This window comes from Leopardus geoffroyi, chromosome A1, assembly GCF_018350155.1.
Source record: "Leopardus geoffroyi isolate Oge1 chromosome A1, O.geoffroyi_Oge1_pat1.0, whole genome shotgun sequence".
Taxonomy (NCBI): domain Eukaryota; kingdom Metazoa; phylum Chordata; class Mammalia; order Carnivora; family Felidae; genus Leopardus; species Leopardus geoffroyi.
The window spans coordinates 143,283,017-143,309,478 of NC_059326.1; the positions used below are offsets into that span (position 1 = coordinate 143,283,017).

The window sequence follows — 26,462 nt, forward strand, 5'->3', positions numbered from 1 at the left end:
ATAAGATAAAACTTCAAATTACTCAAATGTTTGACTAAGAGCATGAACACAATTTTAATTGCAACTATTATTGTGTTAGGTGAAGCAGTTCATCATACCAAACTTCATTTATTTAAGCATATATGTACAATATAAATAATTTGTACAAGGATCCTGATCAAAAGCATTATGCAAATGAACTTTAAGGAGGGCTAGATATAAGTTTATACGAATATAGCTCAGAATTAATAACACGTTAATGCACTACCATTCTCAATAAAGGCTTCCCCCCCGCCCCAAAGTCTGCTTGATTAGCCTGCATTGGAAGCAAAAGTCTATTATAATTCTGGGAACCAACTCTATTGGCCACAGTAATGAAGACTGGCTTTACTTCAGCTCCAGATTATGTCAGCAAGCCATCACGTTAGCTTTAAGATGATGACACAACTGACATCTTGGTCAGCAGGATATTTCCTTCGTGTTGTTTTCCTACTAACAATGACAGACTTGAGCATATCCACCCCAATTTAGGTCTCCTTGATCGAATATCCTCTTTTGTAATCTGCGACTTTAAAAGTTCTTCTTGGTGTGAAGCTATCATATATGATTCAAGACCACTGACTTGGACTTCATTTATATCAAGCTTAAGCAATGAATTAATTAACCCAAATTAAATAACCCAGAGAGGGGCGCCTGGGTGGCTCAGTCAGTTAAGCGTCCGACTTCGGCTCAGGTCATGATCTCACAGTTTGTGAGTTCGAGCACCGCATTGGGTTCTGTGCTGACAGCTTAGAGCCTGGAGCCTGCTTCGAATTCTGTGTCTCCCTCTCTCTTTCTGCTCCTCCCCCGCTCATGCTCGCTCGCTCGCTCTCTCTCTCTCTCTCTCTCTCTCGCTCTCCTTCAAAAATAAATAAAAACATTAAAAAAAATTTTTTTAGATAACAATCCAAAATGCTTTAACAGATGGAAACTTTCTGTCTTCCATATAACAACAATAAAGCTAGGACCTGAATTACGATTCCTGCCTTAAGGGTTTTCCAACTAAGGGCTCCTGGGTGGCTCAGTTGGTTAAGCATCACACTCTTGATTTAGGCTCAGATCACAATCACATGGTTTGTGAGACTGAGTCCCGCGTCAGGCTCTGCATTGGAGCCTGCTAGGGATTCTCTCTCTCCCTTCTCTCTGCCTCTCCCCCCATGCTCTCTCTCTCTCAAAATAAGTAAACATTAAAAAAAAGATTTTTCCAACTACACAGTCGTTTCTTACATGTGCTATTCCTCTGCTCTATTACGTTAGAAATAATCTGCAACTGACTATACACAGTCATATATAAAGGTGTTGACAATGCTATGCAAGGATCACTGAAAAATAATTGATCACTTTTCATTAGTTTAGAATATGAATAGGAGTCAGTGATAATCAGATTAAATTGATCAGAAATGAAAATGTCACTCCGACAGTCTTATGAAGTATAGAATTGAACAGATTTAAGTTGTTGCTTGAAAGGCCTTCAACATTATAGCAAAATGTGCACAACATATTTCAGAGTGGAGAATGGTTACAAATAAGGATGTCACTTCTGTAGATGCCTAGGTGACTCAGTCAGTTAAACGTCTGACTTCAGCTCAGGTCATGATCTCACAGTCCGTTAGTTCGAACCCTATGTTGGGCTCTGTGCTGACAGCTCAGAGCCTGAAGCCTGCTTCAGATTCTGTGTCTCCCTCTCTCTCTGCTCCTCCCCCACTTGTGCTCTATTTCTCTCTCTCTCAAAAATAAACAAAAAAATGAAAAAAAAAAACCCTTCAAAAACAAAATAAAGTGGGATCTTTGCATTTCTTTTCGAGGATATGAAAATACTAGATATACACATCACTAGCCAAAACCAAAAACTTTATATTACAGAGATGGATGACCTCATGTTTTGCTTACATTTACATGAAAAGTAAATAATTTTATAACACATAAATGTGAATATCTGTGGAACTACTTCACACCCTTCTATTAATACCTACTAAGCTGTTTTATACAAATGAATGCACATGCCACTAAAACTAGGCTCTTAGTACTAGAATATGCTTCTAAGGTTTACTGGGTTTACTAACAGCTTTCAGAAAACTACCTCAATCACATATGCCAAGTTTGAGAGTTTTTATCAGATACATTAAGTTCACCCATATCAGTGAACTCCTTATATAACTGTCCTTTTTTATGAGCTTGTAATGACTGGTGATTTTTTTTCCCACCATTCAACTAGTTAAATTATATCTGTGGTTGTCACTGACTTATACAAAAGAAATTAAGTACTTAGTACATGTCCAATACAGGATTATTCACAAAAGCCAGCATATGGAAAAAACCTAAGTGTCTATCAGTGGATGAATGGATAAAGACATGGTACACACACACACACACACACACACACACACACACACACACACACACACAATGGAATACTATTCAGCTACGAGAAAGAAATCCTGCCTGCAACAACATGGATGGGCCCTGAGGGCATTTTGATAAATGGATTAAGTCAGAGACAGAAATGTAAATGCTGTATGATACCACTTATATGTGGAATTAAAAAAAAAAAAAAAAGCATAGAAATAGACTAGTGGTTAACTAGGGATGGGGGAAAGGGGATTGAGATGTCGGTTAAAGAGTACAACCTTCCAGCTATTCAATGAATAAATTCTGTGGATCTAATATATAGCATAGTAATTATAGTTGATAATATTGTATTCTATACTTAAAAGTTGTTAACAGAGTATTATGTTAAATGTTCTCACCACAAAAAAGGAAATGGTAAATATGTGACAAAACACAGGTTAAGTTAGCTAATGTTATGGTGGTAATCATGTCTCAATATATAAGTATATCAAGTCGACACATTGTATACCTTACACTTATACAATGCTGTTTTCAAACATCTCTCAAAACTACCAAAAAAACAAACAAACAAACAAACAAACAATTTTGGAGAGACTCTGTAAATACAGATCTGGAAAGCTAGCTTCTATGCTAAGTTTTTTCAAGAATTATATTACAGTGACATGACTTGTGGCAACTACATATGCAACTTAAAAATGGTGATCTTTTCAGGGGTTCCTGGGAGGCTCAGGTGGTTGGGCAACCGACTTCGGCTCAGGTCATGATCTCACAGCTTGTGAGTTTGAGCCTCGCATCAGGCTCTGTGCTGACAGCTCAGAGCTTGGAGCTTGATTTGGATTCTGTGTCTTCCTGTCTCTCTTTGCTCCTCCCCCACTCATGCTCTGTCTCTCTCAAAAATAAAGATTTAAAAAAAATTTTTTTTAAATGGTGATATTTTCAGAGTATAGTTAACTCAGATGCCTTTTTGTAAAAGTGAATAGATTCAAGAAGGAAAAAAAATATTTTAGATTATTTTCAACTCTATTTACGGATACCATTTAGCACTATACTCATAGAAGATCTTAGCAGACAGTGCTAAATGATATTCTGGATTTATAACAATCAGAAGTATTTCTTCCTTAAAATTTTTAGCAACTGAGAACCATATAACAATTTTTATAAAATTTGGGCATTTATATATTCTGCCTCTTGGGTTCTATTTGAAGAAAAAAGATAAAATAATCAAAGACGTGCTAGTCTATTTTCTATCAATACATTAAGATTTTCATTTCTAATTTATTTAGTCATGTGATGCTAGCATTTTAATGGTTATTGGATAACTAAAGAGGCTATCAGTTTGTACAATTTTTGAATTTATTTCAAGCAATCAGTGCTAAGTCAACAGCATTTATTGCTTTTATGGGTCTAATATTTTTGAGATATGTATAAATGTATATGACATTTCCTTTTTTCCAAATGCGTACTTATTTTGAGAGAGAGTATGTGCAAGCAGGGGAGGGGCAGAGAAAGAGGGAGAAACAGAGAATCGCAAGCAGGCTCCAAGCTCAACACAGAGCCTGATGTGGGACTTGATCCCACGACCCTGGGATCATGACCCGAGCAGAAATCACGAGTTGGATGCTTAATTGACTGAGCCACCCAGACACCCCTATATGACATTTTTCTTATCCTCAAAGGAATTTCTACCTTAACTGTCAAAAAAAAGAAAAAGAATAAAGAAATCAAATATATAAGGAACAATTAACCAGTCACCTGATTCATCAAATACTCATTGCACATCTATGTATCAAGCACTCTACCAGACAATGTCAAGGGTGAATAAGCATGGTTCTTATTCTCAAAAGGCTTACAAGCTAGTGGACTAGAAACATCTTGATTTCTTTCTATCCCTTTGCTCTCAAAGCTATAAAGCAAAACTTTTCTCCTTACTTTCTTCCAGGCCAGTCTTTCTCTAGTTTTTTTTTTTTTTTTTTTTCCTTTAAGTTTATTTATTTTGAGAGAGAGGGCGGGAGAAGGACAGAGAGGGACAGAGAGAGAAACCTAAGCAGGCTCTTTGTTGTCAGCAGAGAGCCCAACATGGGGCTCGAATCCACGAACTGTGAGATCATGACCTAAGCTGAAATCAAGAGTCAGATGCTCAACTGACTGAGCCAACCAGGCTCCCCCTTCTCTCATGTCTTTCCTTTGTCATTACCATGAACTCAGATGAAATCACTAAACACCTAGGAGCTTTAAGGCCCAAGCAGATGCCCCTTCCTCTGCCTGGATGCTCCTCCTTCTCTCCTAAGCCAATTTCATTCTCTGGAAGGAGGAGTGATGTGTGGTCCTCAAGGAGGCCTACTCTTCTGAACCAGCCATACCACTACCTGCCCTCTCCTTTTCCCTTTGATCTCTTCTTTCATGATACTCTTCATAACAGTAATTATGCTGTTATTTAAGTAGTTATTTTTCTTACTCCCCTACTACTTAAGTTTAAATACCATGAGAAGTGAAACACTCTCCTGTTCAATGATGCATCCACAGTGCCTGGCACTCAAATAGCTCAAAAGAAAGTGAAGTGTGAGATCTGAGATTAGAGAGAGTTTTTAGTAGCAATGGAGAGAGATGGGGCTCTTCGTGGCTTACACAGCACCCCAGGGATCATTACCATAACTGCTTATATTTCTGCCTCACAAAACTCTTCAAGGGCAATCTTACTCACTTCGTCCTCGCACACAGACATGCTCAATAAATTCTTGATTTTGAACAAGTGAGTATTAAAATGAACCTACATGTGGATGACTGCCAGAAACAGCTGGTCATGCTTAGCTTGACCACACATTGTTTTTGTGTGTGGCTCTTGTGATTTTACACATATAATTTTTAGTTTAATGATTTCTAATCCAGGTGATAATACATGTATATATACATACATATAAACACTTCACAAAGGTCACTGTGCCTTCCAGGTGCTCTGAGCCTCTGGCTGTGTTTTTAGAATCACAGGTTTATAGTAGAGCTACTTTTAACCTCTTACCTTCAAATAAAATTCAGAATCTACTTTTTAACTATTCAGAGACTATGATCATATTTTGCAAATTATCTTTGCAGCTGTTTACAAGTTTCATCTAGATGTTCTCAAGAAATGACTATTGTTAAGGGGCACTCTCTAGATACTAAGTTGTCAGGACCATTCCATGCAGGTCTGAGAACTCATAGGACAAGGGTTTCAAATGTTTCTTCATGCCGTGATGGTTCTGGAAACATAAAGCTTAGCTCTAAAGAGAATTAACACTGTTAGCCAGCTACTTGGTCAACACTTAGATTGTATTCGTTACTACATTACTAGATCAATAGACTTAAGAGCAAAGAAAGCATATAATGTATAAGTACACAGTAAACATACAATACAAATTCCTGTACAAATTACAAATACAAATTATTCAAATCTGATTACCTAAATATTTTCCCTTCCTGCAGGCTCTACAAGCAAGAATTCTATGACTACACACACAAACTTACACACCAAACCTTGTTAAGATGGTTGTCAATGTAACTTTAATATCAACATGACCATATCGATTTCACCTCAATACATAACATGTCCTCAAATAAATGAAATGCCTACAGAACTACTACTTATTGGTGAATTTCAACCACACATTTAAAGATTCATAAGCTATTTTTGTGGCAAATAATGACTGAATTTTGTCAATTACCCTCTCTTCCAAGTTTGGTTTCCATATGAAGACTAAAATGTCTTCAAGATAGATTAGGGGAAGACTGGGGGAGAAAAGCCAAAGGTTAGAGTCAAATTCTAATTCTGGTGTCTGCAGGTTTTAGAAAAATTCTCTAACCTCCTTACACCTCAAGTTTGTTTTCTGAAAACAACAAAATTATATCTGTTCATCTTCTCATGAGACAAGTGTAAAAGAAAATAGATTAAAAAATTAAAAATTATAAAAACATAGTTTTAAGTATAAAGCCACCTAGGCCCTTTAATGAAGAGATTTCCATATATACTATATCACCTAATCTTTAGAAGTACTAAGAATAGTGCACGCAGCCTGGCATTCAGAGTTCTGAACTGAAATAAACAGACTATCACAAGATGATCTCTTCAGGAAGAAAAATGAATACAAAAGAACAAAGATGATCTTTCTCTCTCAACTGGTATCACTGAACTTCAGTGAGTTAAAAGCAAGGAGTAGTCTTCTCTGGCTTTTTGGAGTATAATGTTTTCTTTATATAAATTAGTTTAGAACTTATATTAGACTGTGAGGTATGAGTCACAGGTAGGACATCCAACAACAAGATTTGAGGTGCTCAATGCCTGTGCTATTATTTCCAGGTACAGCAACAGCAATATATCACTTATTAAATTCTTACATTTTACTTTCCCAAGAGAGCATATCAGACTACACCATTTTCCTGGGGTTGAAACCTGAAGGTTTCAAAGTGAGGCACTACATATAGCAAGTTTCTTTCAGTTTGGTGTTTATGATTTAATACTGCTAAATTCCATTCCCAAGTATAAAAGGTTTAATTATCATTATGGGTTTCAATCTAAGTCTAGCTATTAGATGGCATTATAGTTCAAAAATGTATCCCATGACAATAATCCATTCTATGACAGTAGTCTCCTATGCTAGTGCTCTAATTTTAAATGAATCTACTGTTGAAAAGTAATAACTGATGGACTGATCGCATATTTTGAATCTATAATGCCATCTGGAAGGAAGTTAGATAATGTCAGTTATGTGTGCACATAACACAAAAGCATAGGATACTATACTGCTTTTTCCTAATGTTCTACTTAAGACAGAGATAGCTAATTTGACTTGTAGAATAGATTCTTTTATGTAGCAGAGTAACATTATCAATGTTTTTAATGATGCCCAGCCACAGGAGATCACAAGAGGACATCTTTCTTACTTCCTGGACTAAGGCAAGATCATTTAAGATAATCAAGAGAAAGAGCCTTAGAAATCATTATTTACTCCTCTCTTTTACTTTACAGATGACGAAACCAGCTTAGAGAGTTGATGTAATTCGCCTAAAATGAATACTGCTGGTAGGACAGCCAGGAAAATCCAAGTTCACCCCTTTATTTCTGAGAGGGATAGGATGATAAGAATGTATTTTATTTTTAGAAATCAATACAATGATCTCAAAACCATTATGTTATTCATAGTTCCTCCCACGAAATTATTCTCTATCGAATTACATCAAGCTCAGCATGCATTCATTCTACAAACTGTTTTCATAGTAAAATGGCACTGATACAACATAGCCCTTCTAAATTTTAAAGATCAGATAAGTAATAATACTGTTAAGATAATGACTAATACTGTTGTATTTCTCCATTATTTCTGTGGCACATGGTCACCAACTTTTAATATGTGCTTCCTATGACAGATTGGCTAGAAGAGTAGACATATTAAATGCTATCATATCAGCATTAGATTCCATTTTTGGTGTAAAAAAATATGTAGGGGCAATGGAAGTCGGGTTCAGAATTGTAATTATTTTTTAATTTTAGTTTTCTTGTTTTTTTGTTTAATTTATTTATTTTGAGAGAAAGAGAGAGAGAGAGAGAATGGGACAGGGGCAGAGACAGAAGAGAGAATCCCAAGAAGGTTCCACACTTTCAGTGCAGAGCCCAATGAGGGGCTCAAAGCCACGAACCAAGAGATCATGATCTGAGCTGAAGTTGGGATGCTTAACTGATTGAGACACTCAGGCGCTCCCAGAATTATTTTGAAAGGGGCTCTATTTTTATAAGTGCTTATTATCCATAAAATGTTATCAATAATTTCATTATTACCCTCAAACTAGCTCACTGTTCACATCGAATTTTTCTCATTACTCTGAGGTTAGAATTTTCAAAGTATTATTCTTGCTGCAGTAATCAAACATGAGCATTAAACTAGACAAAGAATGATACACTTTATACCATTGCTCAATAATACACAATGAACCAATTTATACCATTCTTATCAGATATGAATGCATATCTACTACATAAATCTTAAATGAGAGCAAACTATGAAACTATTAAAAGAGGGAAGAATTACAGGGACAAACTGAATTAGCTAAAGAAAAGTTCTGGGGCGCCTGGGTGGCTCGGTTGGGCATCCAACTTCAGCTCAGGTCATGATCTCACTCTTTATGGGTTCGAGCCCTGCATTGGGCTCTGTACTAACAGCTCAGAGTCTAGAGCCTACTTCAGATTCTGTGTCTCCGTCTCCCTCTGTCCCTCCCCCACTCACCCTTTGTCTGTCTTGCTCTTTCTTTCAAAAACAAACAACAACAACAAAAAGTCCCTTGTATAGTTCCCACCCCTACAGAAGTTAAATAAATTACACAACATAAGTGAATTCTGTGGTACATATGACACTAGGAGCAGACTGGCAGAGACAAGTGTGAAAGGTTCATCTAAAGCTATTACATGTTTTAAAAGTGAGGCATACAAAAATACAACACTGTGATGTCAAGTGCTTTCTTAATCCCAGCATTTTTAACCTAGGACTATATATCCATTCTCCTTTTTAAAGCATATAGAATAAATTATAAAACAAGCAGTTAAATAATATGGTAATTTAGAAAATATTTCCGAAGTTATTTGTTTACAAATAAAGATTATAAACTTGAATCCCTAAATTCACTTTGAATTAACTTGTCTTTTGATTCTATGATAGTAAGAACAAAGCAGAAGTAGACATTTGATAATGATTTTAAACCTTCACTCTGGGAGCCATTAACTAACTGATAATTCATGTGCTGTAACTAAGCTTTGGCTTGCAAAACTCGGGTTGATTTATGTGAAAGAGAAAACATTATATAATTACTTCCCAAAATATGTCACGAAAATAGAATTGTACAGATGAAACCAAATTCTGCAGGCTATCAAGAATTTTCTATGCATGAATTTTAACTCATTTTCCTTAATGCAAATTTTCTTTCTGACTCTTTTGCTGTCATATGAAGCAAGTGCTTATCAAATTTCTTTTTTTTATGTTTATTTATTTTTGAGAGACAGAGACAGACTGTGAGCAGGGGAGGGGCAGGCAGACACACACACACACACACACACACACACACACACACACACACACACACAGAATCCGAAGCAGGCTCCAGGCTCTGAGCTGTCAGCACAGAACCCAGGGAGGGGCTTGAACTCACGAACTATGAGATCATGACCTGAGCCAAAGTTGGACGCCTAATGAACTGAGCCACCCAGGCGCCCCTCAAATTTCTATTATCATAATAATCTTATTTTTAATCAAAGTGTTAGTAAAATTTCATCTCTAATAACACAGAGCTTACTCAGCTTTTAACAAAGCTAATTCTAGGCATCTTTAAGCTTCGACTTTGTTTCAAAATTTTCACTTTTTTTTTTAAACTTGTAACTATTTCATTGTAGTTTTCATTTTCTTTTCATTAGAATTTAATGAATTGGGTTACCTTTTTTCTAAGAGGTATGAATAACTAGATCTCAAATAAAAGGGGAAACAAGACACTTACTTTAGCTTTTCTTTAATTAAAATGATATAAAAGCTCTTTTAAAAATAAAATCAGTGCAACATTTCATTTAAATTATACAAGGATGCTCATTGATAAATCAATTACAATTTCATTATCTTACTTCCATTTTAATATACCTACTATCCATTTATAACTATAAAAAACACTTGTAAATTGAAAAATAAACAAAATTTTATAATTATAGAAACTACCAACAAAGAAACAGTCAAGAGTTATTAATTCTACACTTTTCTTAGAAACATTTAAAATTTGCCTCACAACATCCCTGTGAGGTGGGGAGTAAAGTTTTCATATATGACAACAAAAGAAATGGACCAAGATAGGAGTAACAGATTACACGTAGGAAAATGGCTATGTTAAGTCTTAAGGAAATGACATCTATAAACAGTTCTATTTCACAAGTTAGGTTACTTCTTTTCCATTCTTTTGTATCAGGAATAGTAGCTATTGGGATTCTCAAGAAACAGGAATTTTTCCTCATGAAGGGCTCTTAAGTCTTCCAAAAATTAAGTGGAGCAAAGGACAGGCATACCTTGGAGATACTGAGGATTCAGTTTCAGACCACCACAATAAAGTGACTATCACAATAAAGTGAATCAAATGAGTTTTTCTGTGTGTGTCTCAGGGCATATAAAAGTTATGTTTACACTATACTGTAGTCTGTTAAGTGCACCATAGCAGTATGTCTAAAAAATTGTACATATCTCAATTAAGAAATACTTTATTGCTAAAAAATGCTATCATCTGAGCTTTCCAGAACATTGCAATCTTTTTGCTAGTAGAGGGTCTTGCCTCAATGTTGATAGCTGCTGACTGATCAGGGTGGTGGGTGCTGAAGGTTGCGGTGGCTGTGGCAATTTCTTAAAATGAGACAACAAAGTCGGCTGTAGTAACTGACTCTTCCTTTCACCAACAAATTCTCTGTAGCTTTGTGATATTGTTTGATAGCATTGAAGCATAGAACTTCTTTCAAAATTGGAGTCAGTCCTCTCAAACCCTGCTGTTGCTTTATCACTTAGTTTATGTCATACTCTAAATCCTTTGGTGTCACTTGAATAATCTTCACAGCGTCTTCTCCAGGAGTAGATTCCATCTCAAGAAACCACTTTCTTTACTCATCCATAAGAAGCAACTCCTCAACCGTTAAAATTTGATTGTGAGATTGCAGAAATTCAAATAATGATGAAAAGTTTGAAATATTGAGAGAATTAGCAAAATATTACAAAGACGCATGATGTGAGCAAATGCTGTTGAAAAAACAGTGCCAAATGGACTTGTTCAATTAGGGTTGCCACAGACCTTCAATTTGTATAAAAAAAAAAAAAAAGGTTATCTAGTAAGTGCAATAAAGCAAACTCCAATAAAACAAGGTATGCCCATATAATAGGATTTTGCCAAAGGAAAAAAACATTTCTTTCTTCTGCTACATGGAAATATCTTAAATGCTATCTAAGAATAAAAAGGAATTCTAACAGTCAAGTATCTTCTTTAAAGGTTCCACTTCTTTGGACTCTTCAAAGTTGAAACTGTGAAGATTAGGTATCTTAAAACTGTCATGTTTCTTCCATGATAGTTACGCTCTCTCAGTCAGGGGCTCTTTGTGTGGTTTCTATTGGATAAACTGCAGAACTTCTTCCACAGGAAATGGTGACTCCACTAAGCTCCAAAACTAAAGATGGCCACAGAAATCATCAGTCAGCCAAGGAAAACTGGCTTTCTTCTCAGAAGAAAAAATCCAACTTGGAGAACTGATCTTTTCTGACTTTATAAAAAAAAACTATCCAGCAGGCATATTATATAATCCCAGTGTTCCTTGGACTCAGATAATACCCAGTGATATCATTCTTCACATAATTTAATAAGTATCAATATTCATTTTCTATATATCCAAAGAAAAAAATCTATTATTTCGTAGAGCCAGAGAGGCCTTAGGTGGTCTCTTTAATAGTAACTTAGTTTGTGAGTAAAGCATACCCTAGAATGATCTAATCACAAGAAACTATTAAGCCAAAGGATTAAATATACTTTCTAAAGACTCTTTTATTAAATGCTTTTCGATTAATTTCATGTTATAGACTCCAAGGCTACTAGGAAGAAAATTTCTTTCTATGCTTAAGGTTTCTTATTAATTATCATGAAGAATTTCTACTGGTGAAAATCAAAAATTGAAGCAAAACATAAAGACCCTCTTTGGTGCCCAAGGTAACGAAGACTGAAAAAATTTGGCTTAATTTAGCTTGTGACTTAATTTTCTAATTTATATGCATAGGCAGCCTTTAAAGTGTCCCATAATATGATTATAACATCCCTATGTTGCTTAAAGGTTAATGTACAAATAAGCCCAAAACTCACTTAAGACTACACGCATCCACAAACACCTGCACAATGTTATAAACCAGGAAGAACACTACTGACACAAAACAAGTATTGATCACATAACAGATGATTTAAGATAATCATAAACTAACATTTCTATGATGCAAGAAGGAAATATATCTGATGACTCTTATGGAGTAATAATCACACTAGAAATCAGAGTTATGTGAAATGAATAATTTTTAATGTCTATTTCTATTTACAGAAAGAACATGCTTTATATTCACTAAAATACTGTTGTGATTATCCAGTATCTCTTTTTAGGTTTTTTTAATGTTTTAAATTTATTTTTGAGAGAGAAAGAGAGAGAGAGAGATAGAGTGCACAAGTGGGGGAGGGGCAGAGAGAGGGAGACTAGAATCTGAAGCAGGCTCCAGGCTCTGAGCTGTCAGCACCACAGCCCAACAGGGGGCTCAAACTCACAAACTTTGAGCTCATGACCTGAAACAAAGTTGGACGCTTAACTGACTGGGCCACCCAAGCGCCCCTACCTACTATCTTTTTGAAAATACTTAATCTTTTATTAAAAAAGGAAGGGTTTAGATGGTGGAAGAGTAGGACAACCCTTTTCTTACCTCTTCCCTAGAACATAGCAACATAAATATCAAATCATTCTAAACACCCAAGAAATTGATCTGAGGACTCAGAGGACAAAGCTGCAAATCTACAAGCAGAAAAAATGACTACCTTGTGGAAGATAACAACTGTGGAGTTGATGTGAGGGAGAAAAGAGGCACAGGAGTTGCAGAGGGGAGGGAACAAGAGAGGAGCGAGAGAGAAAGAGAAAAATTATGAAAACACGTGCAGGGGATTACACACAAAAAAATTCTTCCCTAAAACTACTGACTGGGGGGCGCCTGGGTGGCGCAGTCGGTTAGGCGTCCGACTTCAGCCAGGTCACGATCTCGCGGTCCATGAGTTCGAGCCCCGCGTCAGGCTCTGGGCTGATGGCTCAGAGCCTGGAGCCTGTTTCCGATTCTGTGTCTCCCTCTCTCTCTGCCCCTCCCCCGTTCATGCTCTGTCTCTCTCTGTCCCAAAAATAAATAAAAAACGTTGAAAAAAAATTAAAAAAAAAAAAAAAACTACTGACTGGGAAACAGGAGAGGGTTTAAATATTGCAAGTTTTTTATCATAGCAGAATGCAGAGTCTGAAGTTTGGGAGGTCCATGCTACTGCCAGGGTTAGGCCTGGCAGTGCTCTGGTGGGGAAGGAGGGCAGGTAGCAGGCAGTGTGGCTTAAGGATCCCCTGGGTCACATGGAGGAAGAGTTCCTCTGCTTGAAAGTGCATTTGGCAGAGGTGATATGGTTTCCTCAGGGGCAAAAGACCTGGCAGGCACCATTGAGATGCCCTGCTCACCAGCATAGGAACAAAGACACCAGCTGAGGGCAGCAAACCTAGGTGCTGACTTTGTGCTGTGATTTACCATAAACTCTGAACCGCTGTGCCACCGTTTTCTAGGACAGACTGGCACCGGCCACAGTGTGGGGGAGACCCTCCCCCTGGGCATAAGCACAGGGTTAGACTGTGGGGGTCTCTAAAGTTCAGAAGTCTGAAACACAGCCACATCTGAGATAAAACACAGGAGGGCTATGCAGCCTGCCAGGCAGACAGCTTGGATACAGGGTGAAGGTGGGGATCTGACAGAATCCAGGGACACAGGAGGGGTGACTGCTCTTCTGTGAGGGCTTCCTGAGGAGTGGTGGGCACGAGCTCCCCGCTCAGGAGGCAAGAGAGCATGGCAAAGTCATTTTCACCCTCTGCCCACCAGCACTGACCCACCTCAGTGAGCTAAAACAGAGCCACCAAGTGGAGACTGGAGCCGTTACACCAAGCCCTGCCCCGACACGCCCTGCAGACAGCATCTCCACTAGGGCAAGAAGACCTGAGAAACAGCACAAGAGCCCTTCTTCCAGAAGACCAGCAAAAATCACTGGCAGGTACCAAGTCTGCTGATTATAGGGTGCTACAAGGCTTTAGCTCTAAGGAAATAGGACCCAGCTTCCTTTTTATTTTTTATTATTTATTTTTACTATTTAAAGTACAAACTATATATTTTTTCCTGTTATTTTCTGGATCTAGCTTCTTTTACCAAGCAGACCAAAACACACTTAGGAGCTAGTTGCTTTTGTCTTTGTTTTTGTTTTACCCCTGGACAAAATGACAACATGGAGGAATTCACCCCAAAAGAATGAACAGAAAGTAGAGGGGCACCTGGGTGGCTCAGTTGGTTATGTGTCTGATTCTTGATTTCACCTCAGGTCATGATCTCACGGTTTGTGAGTTCAAGTGCCATACTGGGCTCTGTGCTGACACTGCAGAGTCTGCTTGGGATTCTCTCCTTCCCTCTGACCCTCCCCTGCTTGCTTTCTAGCACGCGCTCTCTCGCTCTCTCTCTCCTTCTCTCTCAAAAACAAAGAATAAACTTTAAAAAAAGGAAAAAAAGAACAGAAAGTAGAAATTACAGCCAGGGATTTAATCAATATAGGTATAAGTAAGATGTCTGAACTAGAATTAAAGCTGGGCTTGAAAAAAACACAGAAGCCACCAAAGAATCACTTCGGGCAGAGGTAAAAGAATGAAAATCTAGTCAGACTGAAATTAGAAATGTGAAAACTGAGATACAAACTCTCATAACAATGAGGATGGATAAAGCAGAGGAACAAATCAGTGATAGAGAAGAAAAAATTACGAAAATAATGAAGCTGATGGGGCGCCTGGGTGGCGCAGTCGGTTAAGCGTCTGACTTCAGCCAGGTCACGATCTCGCGGTCCATGAGTTCGAGCCCCGCGTCGGGCTCTGGGCTGATGGCTCAGAGCCTGGAGCCTGTTTCCGATTCTGTGTCTCCCTCTCTCTCTGCCCCTCCCCCGTTCATGCTCTGTCTCTCTCTGTCCCAAAAATAAATAAACGTTGAAAAAAAAAAAAAAAAAGAAAAAAGAAAATAAAGAAGCTGAAAAGAAGAAGGAAACAAAGGTATTAGACCACAAAGGTAGACGTAGGGAATTCAGCAACTTCTTAAAACATAATATTCATATCACAGGAGTCCCAAAAGATGAAGAGGAAAAGGAGCAGAAGGCTTATTTGAGCAAATTGTGGCTAAAAACTTCCCTATTCCGGGAAAGGACACATACACTGAAATCCAAGGAGTAGAGAGAACTTCCATTTAATTAAAAACAAAAAACAAAAAACTGGCCATCACCTAAACATATAGTCAAATTCACAAAATACAGAGAAAAAGGAAAGAATCCTAAAAGCAACCAGGAAAAAAGTCTTTAACCTACAAGGGAAGAGAGATCAGATTTGAAGCAGATTTGTCCACAGAAACCTGGCAGGCCAGAAGGGAATAGCAGGATATATTCAACGTGCTGAATGGGAAAAAATGCAACCAAGAATACTTTATTCAGCAAGGCTGTCATTCAGAATAGAGGAAGAGATAAAGAGTTTTCCAGACAAAAACTAAATGAGTTTGTTACCACTAAACCAGCCCTGCAAGAAATACTAAAGGGGACTGAGTGGGGGGGGAAAAAAAGACCAAAACCAACAAAGACTAGAGAGGAACAGAGAACATCACCAGAAATGCCAGCTTTACAGGTAACACAAAGGCACTAAATTCATATCTATCAACAATCACTCTGAATATAAATGGATTAAAAGCGCCAATCAAAAGACATAGGGTATCAGAATGGATAAAAAAAAAAAAAAACCAAGATCCATCTACATGCTGCCTATAACTCATTTTAGACCTAAAGACACCAGCAGAAAGTGAAGGGATGGAGAACCATCTAGCATGCTAATGCATGTCAAAAAAAAGCTGGAGTAGCTATAGACAAACTAGATTTTAAAACAAAGACTGTAATAAGAGATGTCAAAGGGCATTACATCATAATTAAGGGGTCTATCCATGCAGAAGACCTAACAATTGTAAATATTTATGTCCCCAATGTGGCAGCACCCAAATAGTTAAGTCAATTAATCACAAACATAAAGAAACTCATTGATAATACAATAGTAGCAGGGGACTTTAACTCCCCACTTACAACAATGGACACATCAGTGAAGCAGAAAATCAACAAGGAAACAATGGCTTTGAATGACACATGGGGTGGGACGGACTTCACAGCATATTCAGAACATTTCATCCTAAAGCAGCAGAATACACATTCTTTTTGAATGCACTTGAAACATTTTCCAGAACAGATCACATACTGGGTCACAAATCAGCCCTCGACAAGTACAAAAAGACTGAGACCATACCACACATTATTTTCAAACCACAACCCTATAAAACTTGAAAAGGAACAGGAAATAAAGCCTAAAACCATCAGAAGAAGGGAAATAATAAATACACCACCTAACCTCACACCTAAAGGAGCAAGAAGAGGAACAGCAATAAAACAGCCTAAAGCCAGCAAAAGAATGGAAATAATAAAGACTAGAACAAAAATAAGTGATATAGAAATAAATGAATAAACAAAAAACAGTAGAACACATCAATGAAACTAAGAGCTGGTTCTTAGAAACAATTAATAATTAATAAACCTCTAGCCAGACTTATCAAAAAGAAAAGAGAAAGGACCCAAACAGATAAAATCATGAATGAAAGAGGAGAGATCACAATCACCATCACAGAAATACAATTATAAGAGAATATTATGAAAAAGTATATGTCAACAAAGTGGGCAATCTTGAAGAAATGGACAAATTCCTAAAAACATATAAACTACCAAACTGAAACAGAAGAAACAGATTTCAACAAACCCATAACCAGCTAAAAAACTGAATCAGTAATCAAAAATCTCCCAACAAACAAAAGTCCAGGGCCACATGGCTTTGCAGGGGAATTTTATCAGACATTTAAAGAAGAGTTAATACCTATTCTTTTCAAATTGTTTCAAAAAAATGGAAATGAAAGGAAAAATTCTAAACCTCTTATACAAGGCCAACATTACCTTGATTCCAAAACCAAAGAACCCACTAAAAAGAATTACAGGACAATATCCCCAATGAACATGGATACAAAAATTCTGAAGAAGATACTAGCAAACTGAATCCAATGGTACATTAAAAGAATTATCCACCATGATCAAATGGGATTTATTCATGGGTTGCAGGGCTGGTTCAATATTCACAAATCAATCAACGTGATACACCACATTAATAATAGAAGGATAAGAACCATATGATCCTCTCAGAAGATGCAGAAAAAGCATTTGACAAAACACAGCATCCATTCTTAATAAAAACCCTCAACAAAGTAGGGATAGAAGGAACATACCTCAACATCATGAAGGCCATATACAAAAAACTCACAGCTAATAGCATCCTCAATGGAGGAAAACAGAAAGCTTTTCCCCTACAGACAGTGATGTCCTCTCTCACCATTACTATTTAATACAGTAGTGGAAGTCTTAGCCTCAGTAATCAAATAACAAAAAGAAATAAAATAAAATCTGCAAGGAGGAAGTCAAACTTTCACTATTTGCAGACAACAAGATACTCTATATAGAAAACCTGAAAGACTCCACCAAAGAATTGCTAGAACTAATTAATACATGAATTCAGCAAAAATCACAGGAAATAAAATCAATGTACAGAAATCTGCTGCATTTCTAAACACCAACAATGAAGCAGCAGAGAAAGAATCAAGGAATTGATCCATTTACAATTGCACCAAAAGCCATTCGATACCTAGGAATAAACCTAACCAAAGAGGTAAAAGATCTCAACTCTGAAAACTACAGAACATTTATGAAAGAAACTGAAGAGGACACAAAGAAAGGGAAAAACATTCCATGCTCATGGATTGGAAGAATAAGCATTGTTAAAATATCTATGCTACCCAAAGCAATTGACACATTTAAGGCAATCTTTATTAAAATACCACTAGCATTTTGCACAGAGCTCGAAAACAATCCTAAAATTTGTATGGAACCACAAAAAATCCCGAATGTCCAAAATAATCCTGAAAAAGAAAAGCAAATCCGGAGGCATCATGATTGTGGACTTCAAAGTATATTACAAAGCTTTAATCATCAAGACAGTATGGTACTGCCACAAAACCAGACACACAGATCAATGGAACAGAATAGAAAACCCATAAATGGACTCACAACTATATGGTCAACTCATCTTTGACAAAGCAGGAAAGAATATTCAATGGAAAAAAGGCAGTCTCTTCAACAAATGGTGTTGGGAAAACTGGACAACATGCAGGAGAATGAAACTGGGCCACTTTCTTACACCATACACAAAGATAAGTTCAAAGTGGGTAAAGACCTAAATGTGAGACAGGAAACCATCAAAATCCTAGAGGAGAACACAGGTAGGAACCTCTTTGACCTTAGCCAGAGCAACTTCTTATCAGACACCTCGCCATAGACAAGGGAAACAAAAGCCAAGATGAATTATTGAGACTTCATCAAGATAAAAATCTTCTGCCAGGCGAAGGAAACAATAAACAAAACTGAAAGGCAGCATGCAGAATGGGAGAAGGTATCTGCAAATGACATATCTGATAAAGGGTTAATATCCAAACTCTATAAAGAACTTATCAAACTCAATACCCAAAAAACAAATCATCCAGTTTAAAAAAATGAGAAGACATGAACATTTTTCTTCTTCTTCCAGTTTTTTTTTTTTAATGTTTATTTATTTTTGAGAGAGAGAGACACAGCATGAGTGGGAGAAGGGCAGAAAGAGAGGGAGACACAGAATCTGAAGCAGGCTCCAGGCTCTGAGCTGTCAGCACAGAGCCTGACTTGGGGCTCAAACTCGCGAACCATAAGATCATGACCTGAGCTGAAGTTGAACGCTCAACACCTGAGCCACCCAGGTGCTCCAACACTTTTCTTTTGTAAAAACTTTTTTTAATGTTTATTTATTTTTGAGAGACAGAGTGTGAGTGGGGGAGGAGGAGAAAGAGAAGGAGACACAGAATCTGAAGCAGGCTCCAGGCTCTGAGCTGTCAGCACAGAGCTCGATGCAGGGCTCGAACCCATGAACCGTGACGTCATGACCTGAGCTGAAGTTGGACGCTAACCGACTGAGCCACCCAGGCACCCCTGACACTTTTCTTTAAAGATAATGTTTATTTATTTATTTTGAGAAACAGAACGTGCACACAAGTGGGGGAGGGACAGAGAGGAAGGGAGAGAGAGGAAGAGAGAGGATCCCAAGCAGGCTCCATGCTGTCAGCACAAAGCCCGACGCAAGGCTCAATCTCATGAACCGTGAGATCAAGACCTGAGGCGAAATCGAGAGTCAGACACTTAATCAACTGAGCCACCCAAGTGCCCCAATAGATATTTTTCCAAAGATGTCCAGATGGCTAAAAGAAAAGATGCTCAACATACCTAATCATCAGTGAAACGCAAATCAAAACCACAACGAGATACCACTTCACACCGGACAGAATGGTTAAAATTAAGAGCATAAGAAATAACAAGTGTTGGCGAGGATGTGGAGACAGGGGAACCTTCTTGCACTGTTGGTGGGAATGCAAACTGGTACAGCCACTCTGGAAAACAGTATGGAGGTTCCTCAAAAAGTTAAAAATAGAACTACTAGATATTTACCCAAAGGATACAAAAGTACAGAATCTAACAGGTACACGCACCCTAATGTTTATAGAAGCATTATCAACAATAGCCAAACTATGGAGAGAGCCCAAATGTCCATTGATTGATGAATGGATACAGAATATATGGTATACATGTACAATGGACTATTACTCAGCCATCAAAGAGGATGAAATCTTGCCATTTGTAACAATGTGGATGGAGACAGAGTATATAATGCTAAACGAAATAAGTCTGTCAGAGAATGACAAATACCAAATTATTTCACTCATGCATGTGGAATTTAAGAAAGAAAACGGATGAACATATGGGAAGGGGAAAAAAAGAAAAAAGAGAGTGGAAAACAAACCATAAGAGAATCTTAAAGACAGAGAACTGAGGGTTGATGGAGGGAGGAGTGTGGGGCATGGGCTAGATGGGTGATAGGTATTAAGGAGGGCACTTGGTATGATGAGCACTGGGTGTTGTATGTAAGCGATGAATCAGTGAATTCTATTCCTGAAACCAATATTGCACTGTATGTTAACTAACTGGAACTTAAATAAAAATTTGAAAAGAAAAATAAAAGAATCAATGAAACAAAAATAAATGAATAGGGCATATTTTTATTAATTATTTTTATTTATTTTTATTATTTTTTTTAACGTTTATTTCTTTTTGAGACAGAGACAGAGCATGAACAGGGGAGGGGCAGAGAGAGAGGGAGACACAGAATCCAAAGCAGGCTCCAGGCTCTGAGCCATCAGCCCAGAGCCCGATGTGGGGCTTGAACTCACGGACCGCGAGATCATGACCTGAGTTGAAGTCGGACACTTAACCGACTGAGCCACCCAGGTGCCCCTTTAATAATTATTTTAATATAAAAAATCAATGAAGAAAAAAGGCACTCAAAAATCAGATAAGGAAGTAAATGTACCCCTACTACCACCATTCATAAAAGCTGCTCCACATACTTTGGAAAGATAAAAAGCTAGAAAACTGGAAGGTTTCCTAATTTTAGATAGAAAAACTAAAGCCTAGTGATGTGCTTTTAAAAAATATCGATAGGGGAACCCGGGTGGCTCAGTCAGTTAAGCTCTTGATTTCAGCTCTGCTTATGATCTCGAGGTTCGTGAGTTTCAGCCCCACATTGGGCTCCAGTGGCACTGGCAGTGTGGGGGCTGCTTGGGATTCTCTCTCTCTCCATCTCTCTCTGCCCCTCCCCAACTCAGGCACGCACTCTCTCTCTCACTCTCAATCTCAAAATAAAGAAACTTAAAAAAATAAAATAAAAAAAATTAACAGTTTTATAAAGGAATTCTTCCTCTCCATTAAGTTCTTTTATCGGTTAAAGAAACTATCAATTACCGTTTAAGAGATAAACACAAGGAAAGCATATTGTTGTATTTGTCAAAGCACAGATTTCTAAAGCTACCAACTAAGGGGAGGAAATCACTGACAACTAGAGTATCAATGGAAAAAAACGTCAAAAAACTAGGAATATAAAGAGCATCTATGAAAAATCTGTAGATATTGTCATACTTAATGATAAAAAACTTAAAGCTTCCCCCACTAAGATAATGAACAAGACAAGGATGTCCACTCTTGTCCCTTCTATTCAGCATATACTGGAGGTTCTAGACAGGGCAATTAGTCAAGAAAATGAAATAAAATCTAGATGGGAAAGGAAGAAATGTTATTATCTCTATTTGCAGATGACATGATTTTGTATATAAACATCCTAAGGAAGTTACTAGAAACTATTAAAATTATGTGTTTTGCAAGTTTATGGGACACAAGATCACTGTATAAAAACCATCTGTATTTCTATATACCAGGAATGAACAATTAGAAAGTGAAATTGAGAAAATAATTTCAATAACAGCATCAAAAACACAATATTTAGGAATACATCTAACAAAAGAAACTTAAAAATTACATTCTGAAAACTAAACAACACTATTGAAAGAAATTGCAGAGGTAAATAAATAGGAAAACATCCCATATTCACTGACTGATAGACTTCACATTAAGATGACCCATGAAATTGTTCTACAGATTCAAGGCAATTCCTATCAAAATTCCAATGGGCTTCTTTACAGAAACTCACAGGCTGATCCGAAAACTTAACGCAGAAATTCTAGGGTCTCAGAATAGTTGAAGCAATCTTGAAAAGGAAGAATAAAGTTGGAGGACCTAAATTCCGAATTTCAAAACATACTACAAACTTATAATCGTGAAGACAGTGTGGTACTGGCATAGTATAGATAGATCAGTGTGTTAGAATTCAGAGTTCAAAAATAAACCCTCAAATGTACAGTCAACTGATTTTTGACAAGGATGCCAAGACAATTCAATAAGACAAGAATGATCTGTTCAATAGTGCCAGGACAAGTGGATATCCACAGGCAAAAGAATGAAGTGGAGCCTCTATCTCACAATGTAGAGAAAAAAATAACTCAAAAATTAGCCTAAATGTAAGAATTCAGACTGTAAAACTCTCAGAAAAAAACACATGTGTAAACCTTCATTACCTTGAATTAGACCACGGTTTCTTAGATGTGACACGAAAGTGTAAGAAATGGAACAAAGGAGGTAAATTAGACTTAATTAAAATGTAAAGCTTTTGTGTTGTAAAGGACACAATCAAGAAGGGGAAAAGACAGGGGCACCTGGGTGGCTCAGTTGGTTAAACATCCGACTTCAGCTCAAGTCATGATCTCATAGTTTGTGGGTTTGAGCCCCACAGCAGGCTCTGTGCTCACAGATCAGAGCCTGGAGCCTGCTTCGGATTCTGCGTCTCCCTCTCTTTCTGCCCCTCCCTTTCATGCTCTTTCAAAAATAAATAAATTTTTTTAAAAATTAAAAAAAAAAAAAAGAAGGGGAAAAGGCAACCTACAGAATTGGAGGGAATATCTGCAAATCATTATCTGATCAGGGGTTTATATATCCGGAATATATAAAGAATTACAACCCAACAACAAAGATAGACCAAACAACCCAACTGAAAATGGACAAAGGATCTGAGTAGCCATTTCTCCAAAGAAGATATACAAGTGGCCAAGAAGCACATGAAAAGATACCCAGTAATATTAGCTATCAGGGAAATATGTACAATTCGAAACCATAATGAGATAGCGTTTAACACCTACTAGGATAGCTATAATCAAAAAGACATCTAATACCAAGTGTTTCTGATAATGTAAAGAAACTGGAACCCTTATACACTGCTGCTGTAAATGGCGCAGCTGCTTTTGCAAAAACAGTTTGGCAGCTCCTCTAAAGGTTAAACATCAAATTACCATGTGACCCAACAATTCTAGTTGTACAATATATGTGGAGAACTGAAAACATATAGCCACACAAAAACCTGTACACAAATATTTACAGCAGCAGCATTATTCATAACAATGGTGTAACGTTCAAAAAGTGAAAACAACACAAATGTCTACCAACTAATGAGTGGATTAATAAAGTCTAGTATATCTGCACAATGGAGTATCATCCAGCAATACAAGGAAATGAAGTATTGATACATTCTACAATGCGAATGAACCTTGAAAAACTCATTCTCAGTAAAGAATTCAGTCACAAAAGACCAGATATATAATTCTATTGATACAGACTATCTAGAATGGGCAAATCTACAGAGACAGAAAATCAGTGATTGCCTTGGGTTGGGGGAAGGAGAGTGCGTGAAAGGGAAAAAGAAAGTAACTGCTAATGGGTACAGGGCTTTGGGGGAGATGATGAAAATGTTTTAAAATTGACTGTGGTATTGGCTGCACAACTCTACAAAATATACTAAATACCTCCTGAATTGTACACTTTAAATACGTAAATGGCTAAGTATGTGAATTACACCTCAATAAAGTAGTTACTAAAATTACTGATGGTAATATTAATAGCTAAGTGGATCCTGTTAGAATTTAAAAGGTTAAACTAATTATTCTTTATATTAATATCTTTGTCGGCCCTGTCTAGTATATGGTGTATTTTTCTTGGTAATGATCAAGATGTACCAACTTCTCTGTCATCTCAGTAATGGTAAAAACACACACTTATTTGCTCAACAAATTCACTAATTTATCTATTACATATCTAAATGGCTTGAAACTATATGAGACACCAAGAAATGCAAGCCAGTAAGACTTACTCCACAAGCTAAGAATCTAGTAGATGAATTTAACAAGTAATGGTAAATATGGGTTGAACAATGACAAATATCCAGATGAAAAGTATCTTGAAATGTGACACAGAAAACAAACCCTCTTGGAGTTTAGCAGCTTGAGTGCTGCCTCAACCAGGATGGACCCTAATGATCAATGTCTTTGGAGACCTCTCTGTTCTAATCTAGCCATTAGCAAACACTGATGCCGCATACCCCTTCCCTGGACTCGCTTCCACTTCTGTAAAATGACATGAGTAGATGATGTAATATAAAGTTCCTTCTATCTCCAAAGTTCTATTTGTTTATTTTTGAGAGAGAGAGCGCAAGGAGGAGAGGGGCACAGAGAGAAGGAGACACAGAATCCAAAGCAGGCTCCAGGCTCTGAGCTGTCAGCACAGAGCCTGACGTTGGGCTCAAACTTACAAACCGCGAGATCATGACCTGAGCCAAAGCCGGACGCTTGACCGACTGAGCCACCCAGTGCCCCTATCTCCAAAGTTCTAATATCGACATTTAGACTTCAGTTTAGTCCAGTCATAAAAATTAACTCTTTTGTTTCCACTGGATACACGGCCAAGTTAAACTGTCAGAGGAAAATGGCAAAATGATGGAAAATAAATACAAGTAAAATGTACATTTATTTAACTGGTTAGTCATATTTACATTTTATATACCCTATAAGGAAGGTTTAGTCCCTAGGGCATGACTACCTTCAATACTTTTCAGTGTACTGTGAGCTTATTGCCATATGAAATGTGTTCTCTCAATCTTTACTTCTGTGAAATGTACATAGTACAATTCTTAATTTTAAAAAAAATCAATAGTTCTGAAATTCACTTCTTTGAGTCAAATAATAAGTGCTTGTGTTGACCTTTGTAAGAGATGAAATTTTTAAAAAACACATTTTGGTCACAACTGGTTTTAAAAACAAAGAATATAAGTATTGCCTAATTTTACAAAAAAAAACACATCACTGAAACATTCTGTGGTGCTTTTTAGATAAAAAGAAAAATTATTATCAAAAGGATAAAAAATTATTCTGTTACAATAAAGATGTACATTTTAGCATCTTTCACATTATTCAGGTACTTAAGAACATTGTTTATTAACACACTATTTTTAAAATTTCTTTATACAAACTAGGAAATTTCGAAGAAAATTAGACTAAGTCAGTTAAACTCAAGACTTAAATTTGTTAAGAGTGACTGAATTTCAAAGAATATAGCTAGTTTTATATTTTAGTTTCAAAGTTTTATGAACCTGTAGGTGTAACTTCAGTTGACTGAAGCCCTACCAAGGGTATTCAGTGCATGTACTCAATTTTTGTAAGGGAAACTGTTGCATTCATATTTACTGTCTACCATGCTAAACACCAGGAATACAAATGGATAAAACACAATCCCTGCCGCAGGAGAAACTGATAATTTCATGTTAACTTCCACATATTAAGTTAGGAGGTAATAGAGATTTAATAGAGGAGGACATGTAATTCAACATGAGGGCACCAGAGTAAGGTTTACTGGAGGCAGTGGTGCTGAAGCTTCAAGGATATGTAGGGGTCTAACAGTCGGTGGCTGAATTAAAGGCAGAGGTGGGTGGTAGGCCGTATGGAGTGTGGGTACACGGCCATTGCAAAGAGAAGGAAGGACATTCCCAAAACAAGGAAGCAAAGACTTGCAGATGAGAAACAGCATGGTTGCTGCTATATGGAGAACTACAAGCAATTTGGGGCAACAGCAACAGAAGCACAGGATGATGAGGCTGAGGAAGCCTCATCTGATGACCATGGAGTGGTCTATATATATACCATGCCACTGAAACTGTGTGATTTTTGTTTGTGAACGAACACCTGTCAGAGTAATATGTCACCAAAGAGGACATACCCAGGATTCATCTGCACATATATCCTCCCAAATACCTCCACCAAGAATTTATAAGTTATTACAACAACAAATATTACTAGCTAGAAATTGCTTAAAATTCTTCCCATGAGTTAAACCATTCATAAATCAAAGTTTCCTCTGGAAAGTGTAGACTAGAAACTGGATGGGTCATCTAGTCCCCACCCCTCTGTGGGACCTTATTTTTTAAAAACGTTATTACCTTCAGATGAACCTTGCGCACTTCACTTTACTACAGACCTCACCATTTCTTCCACACCACAAGTGTCACACATTTACATAGCCTGCTTGACCTCTGCCTCTGTACACATCTTGATCTTGTCCCTTACTTCTCTAATAAGAGGGAAAATGGGAAGCCAAATTCAAAGAACATTTTCCTCTAAGTCCTAGAACAGAACTATCCACATCACATACCTCCCTTCCAACATAATCTCCACTATGGTCTTTTAAAAACAGAAATGAAACGATAAAAGGAAATTTAAAAGCCCTCTACAGGGAAGAGATCATAGTTAATCTAGGATCAATCTGTCCCATTGTGAATAACCACACCTCTAACTCCAGCT

At 37.2% G+C, this 26,462-nt stretch overlaps 1 protein-coding gene across 3 annotated transcripts in view; it reads right to left on the minus strand.

The window, feature by feature from the left end:
- The window catches only part of HOMER1 (homer scaffold protein 1), a 143,689-nt gene that overhangs the window by 39,249 nt on the left and 77,978 nt on the right, over positions 1 to 26,462 (minus strand). The window contains exon 6 of one of the 3 annotated variants that reach the window (XM_045496662.1): positions 9,873 to 11,566. The exons of the other annotated variants lie outside the window; for them this stretch is intronic. Coding sequence (XP_045352618.1) covers positions 11,554 to 11,566 — 13 coding nt within the window. The 3' untranslated portion in view covers positions 9,873 to 11,553. Of the gene's footprint in view, positions 1 to 9,872; positions 11,567 to 26,462 lie in introns of those variants that run through there. 3 annotated transcript variants of the gene reach the window in all.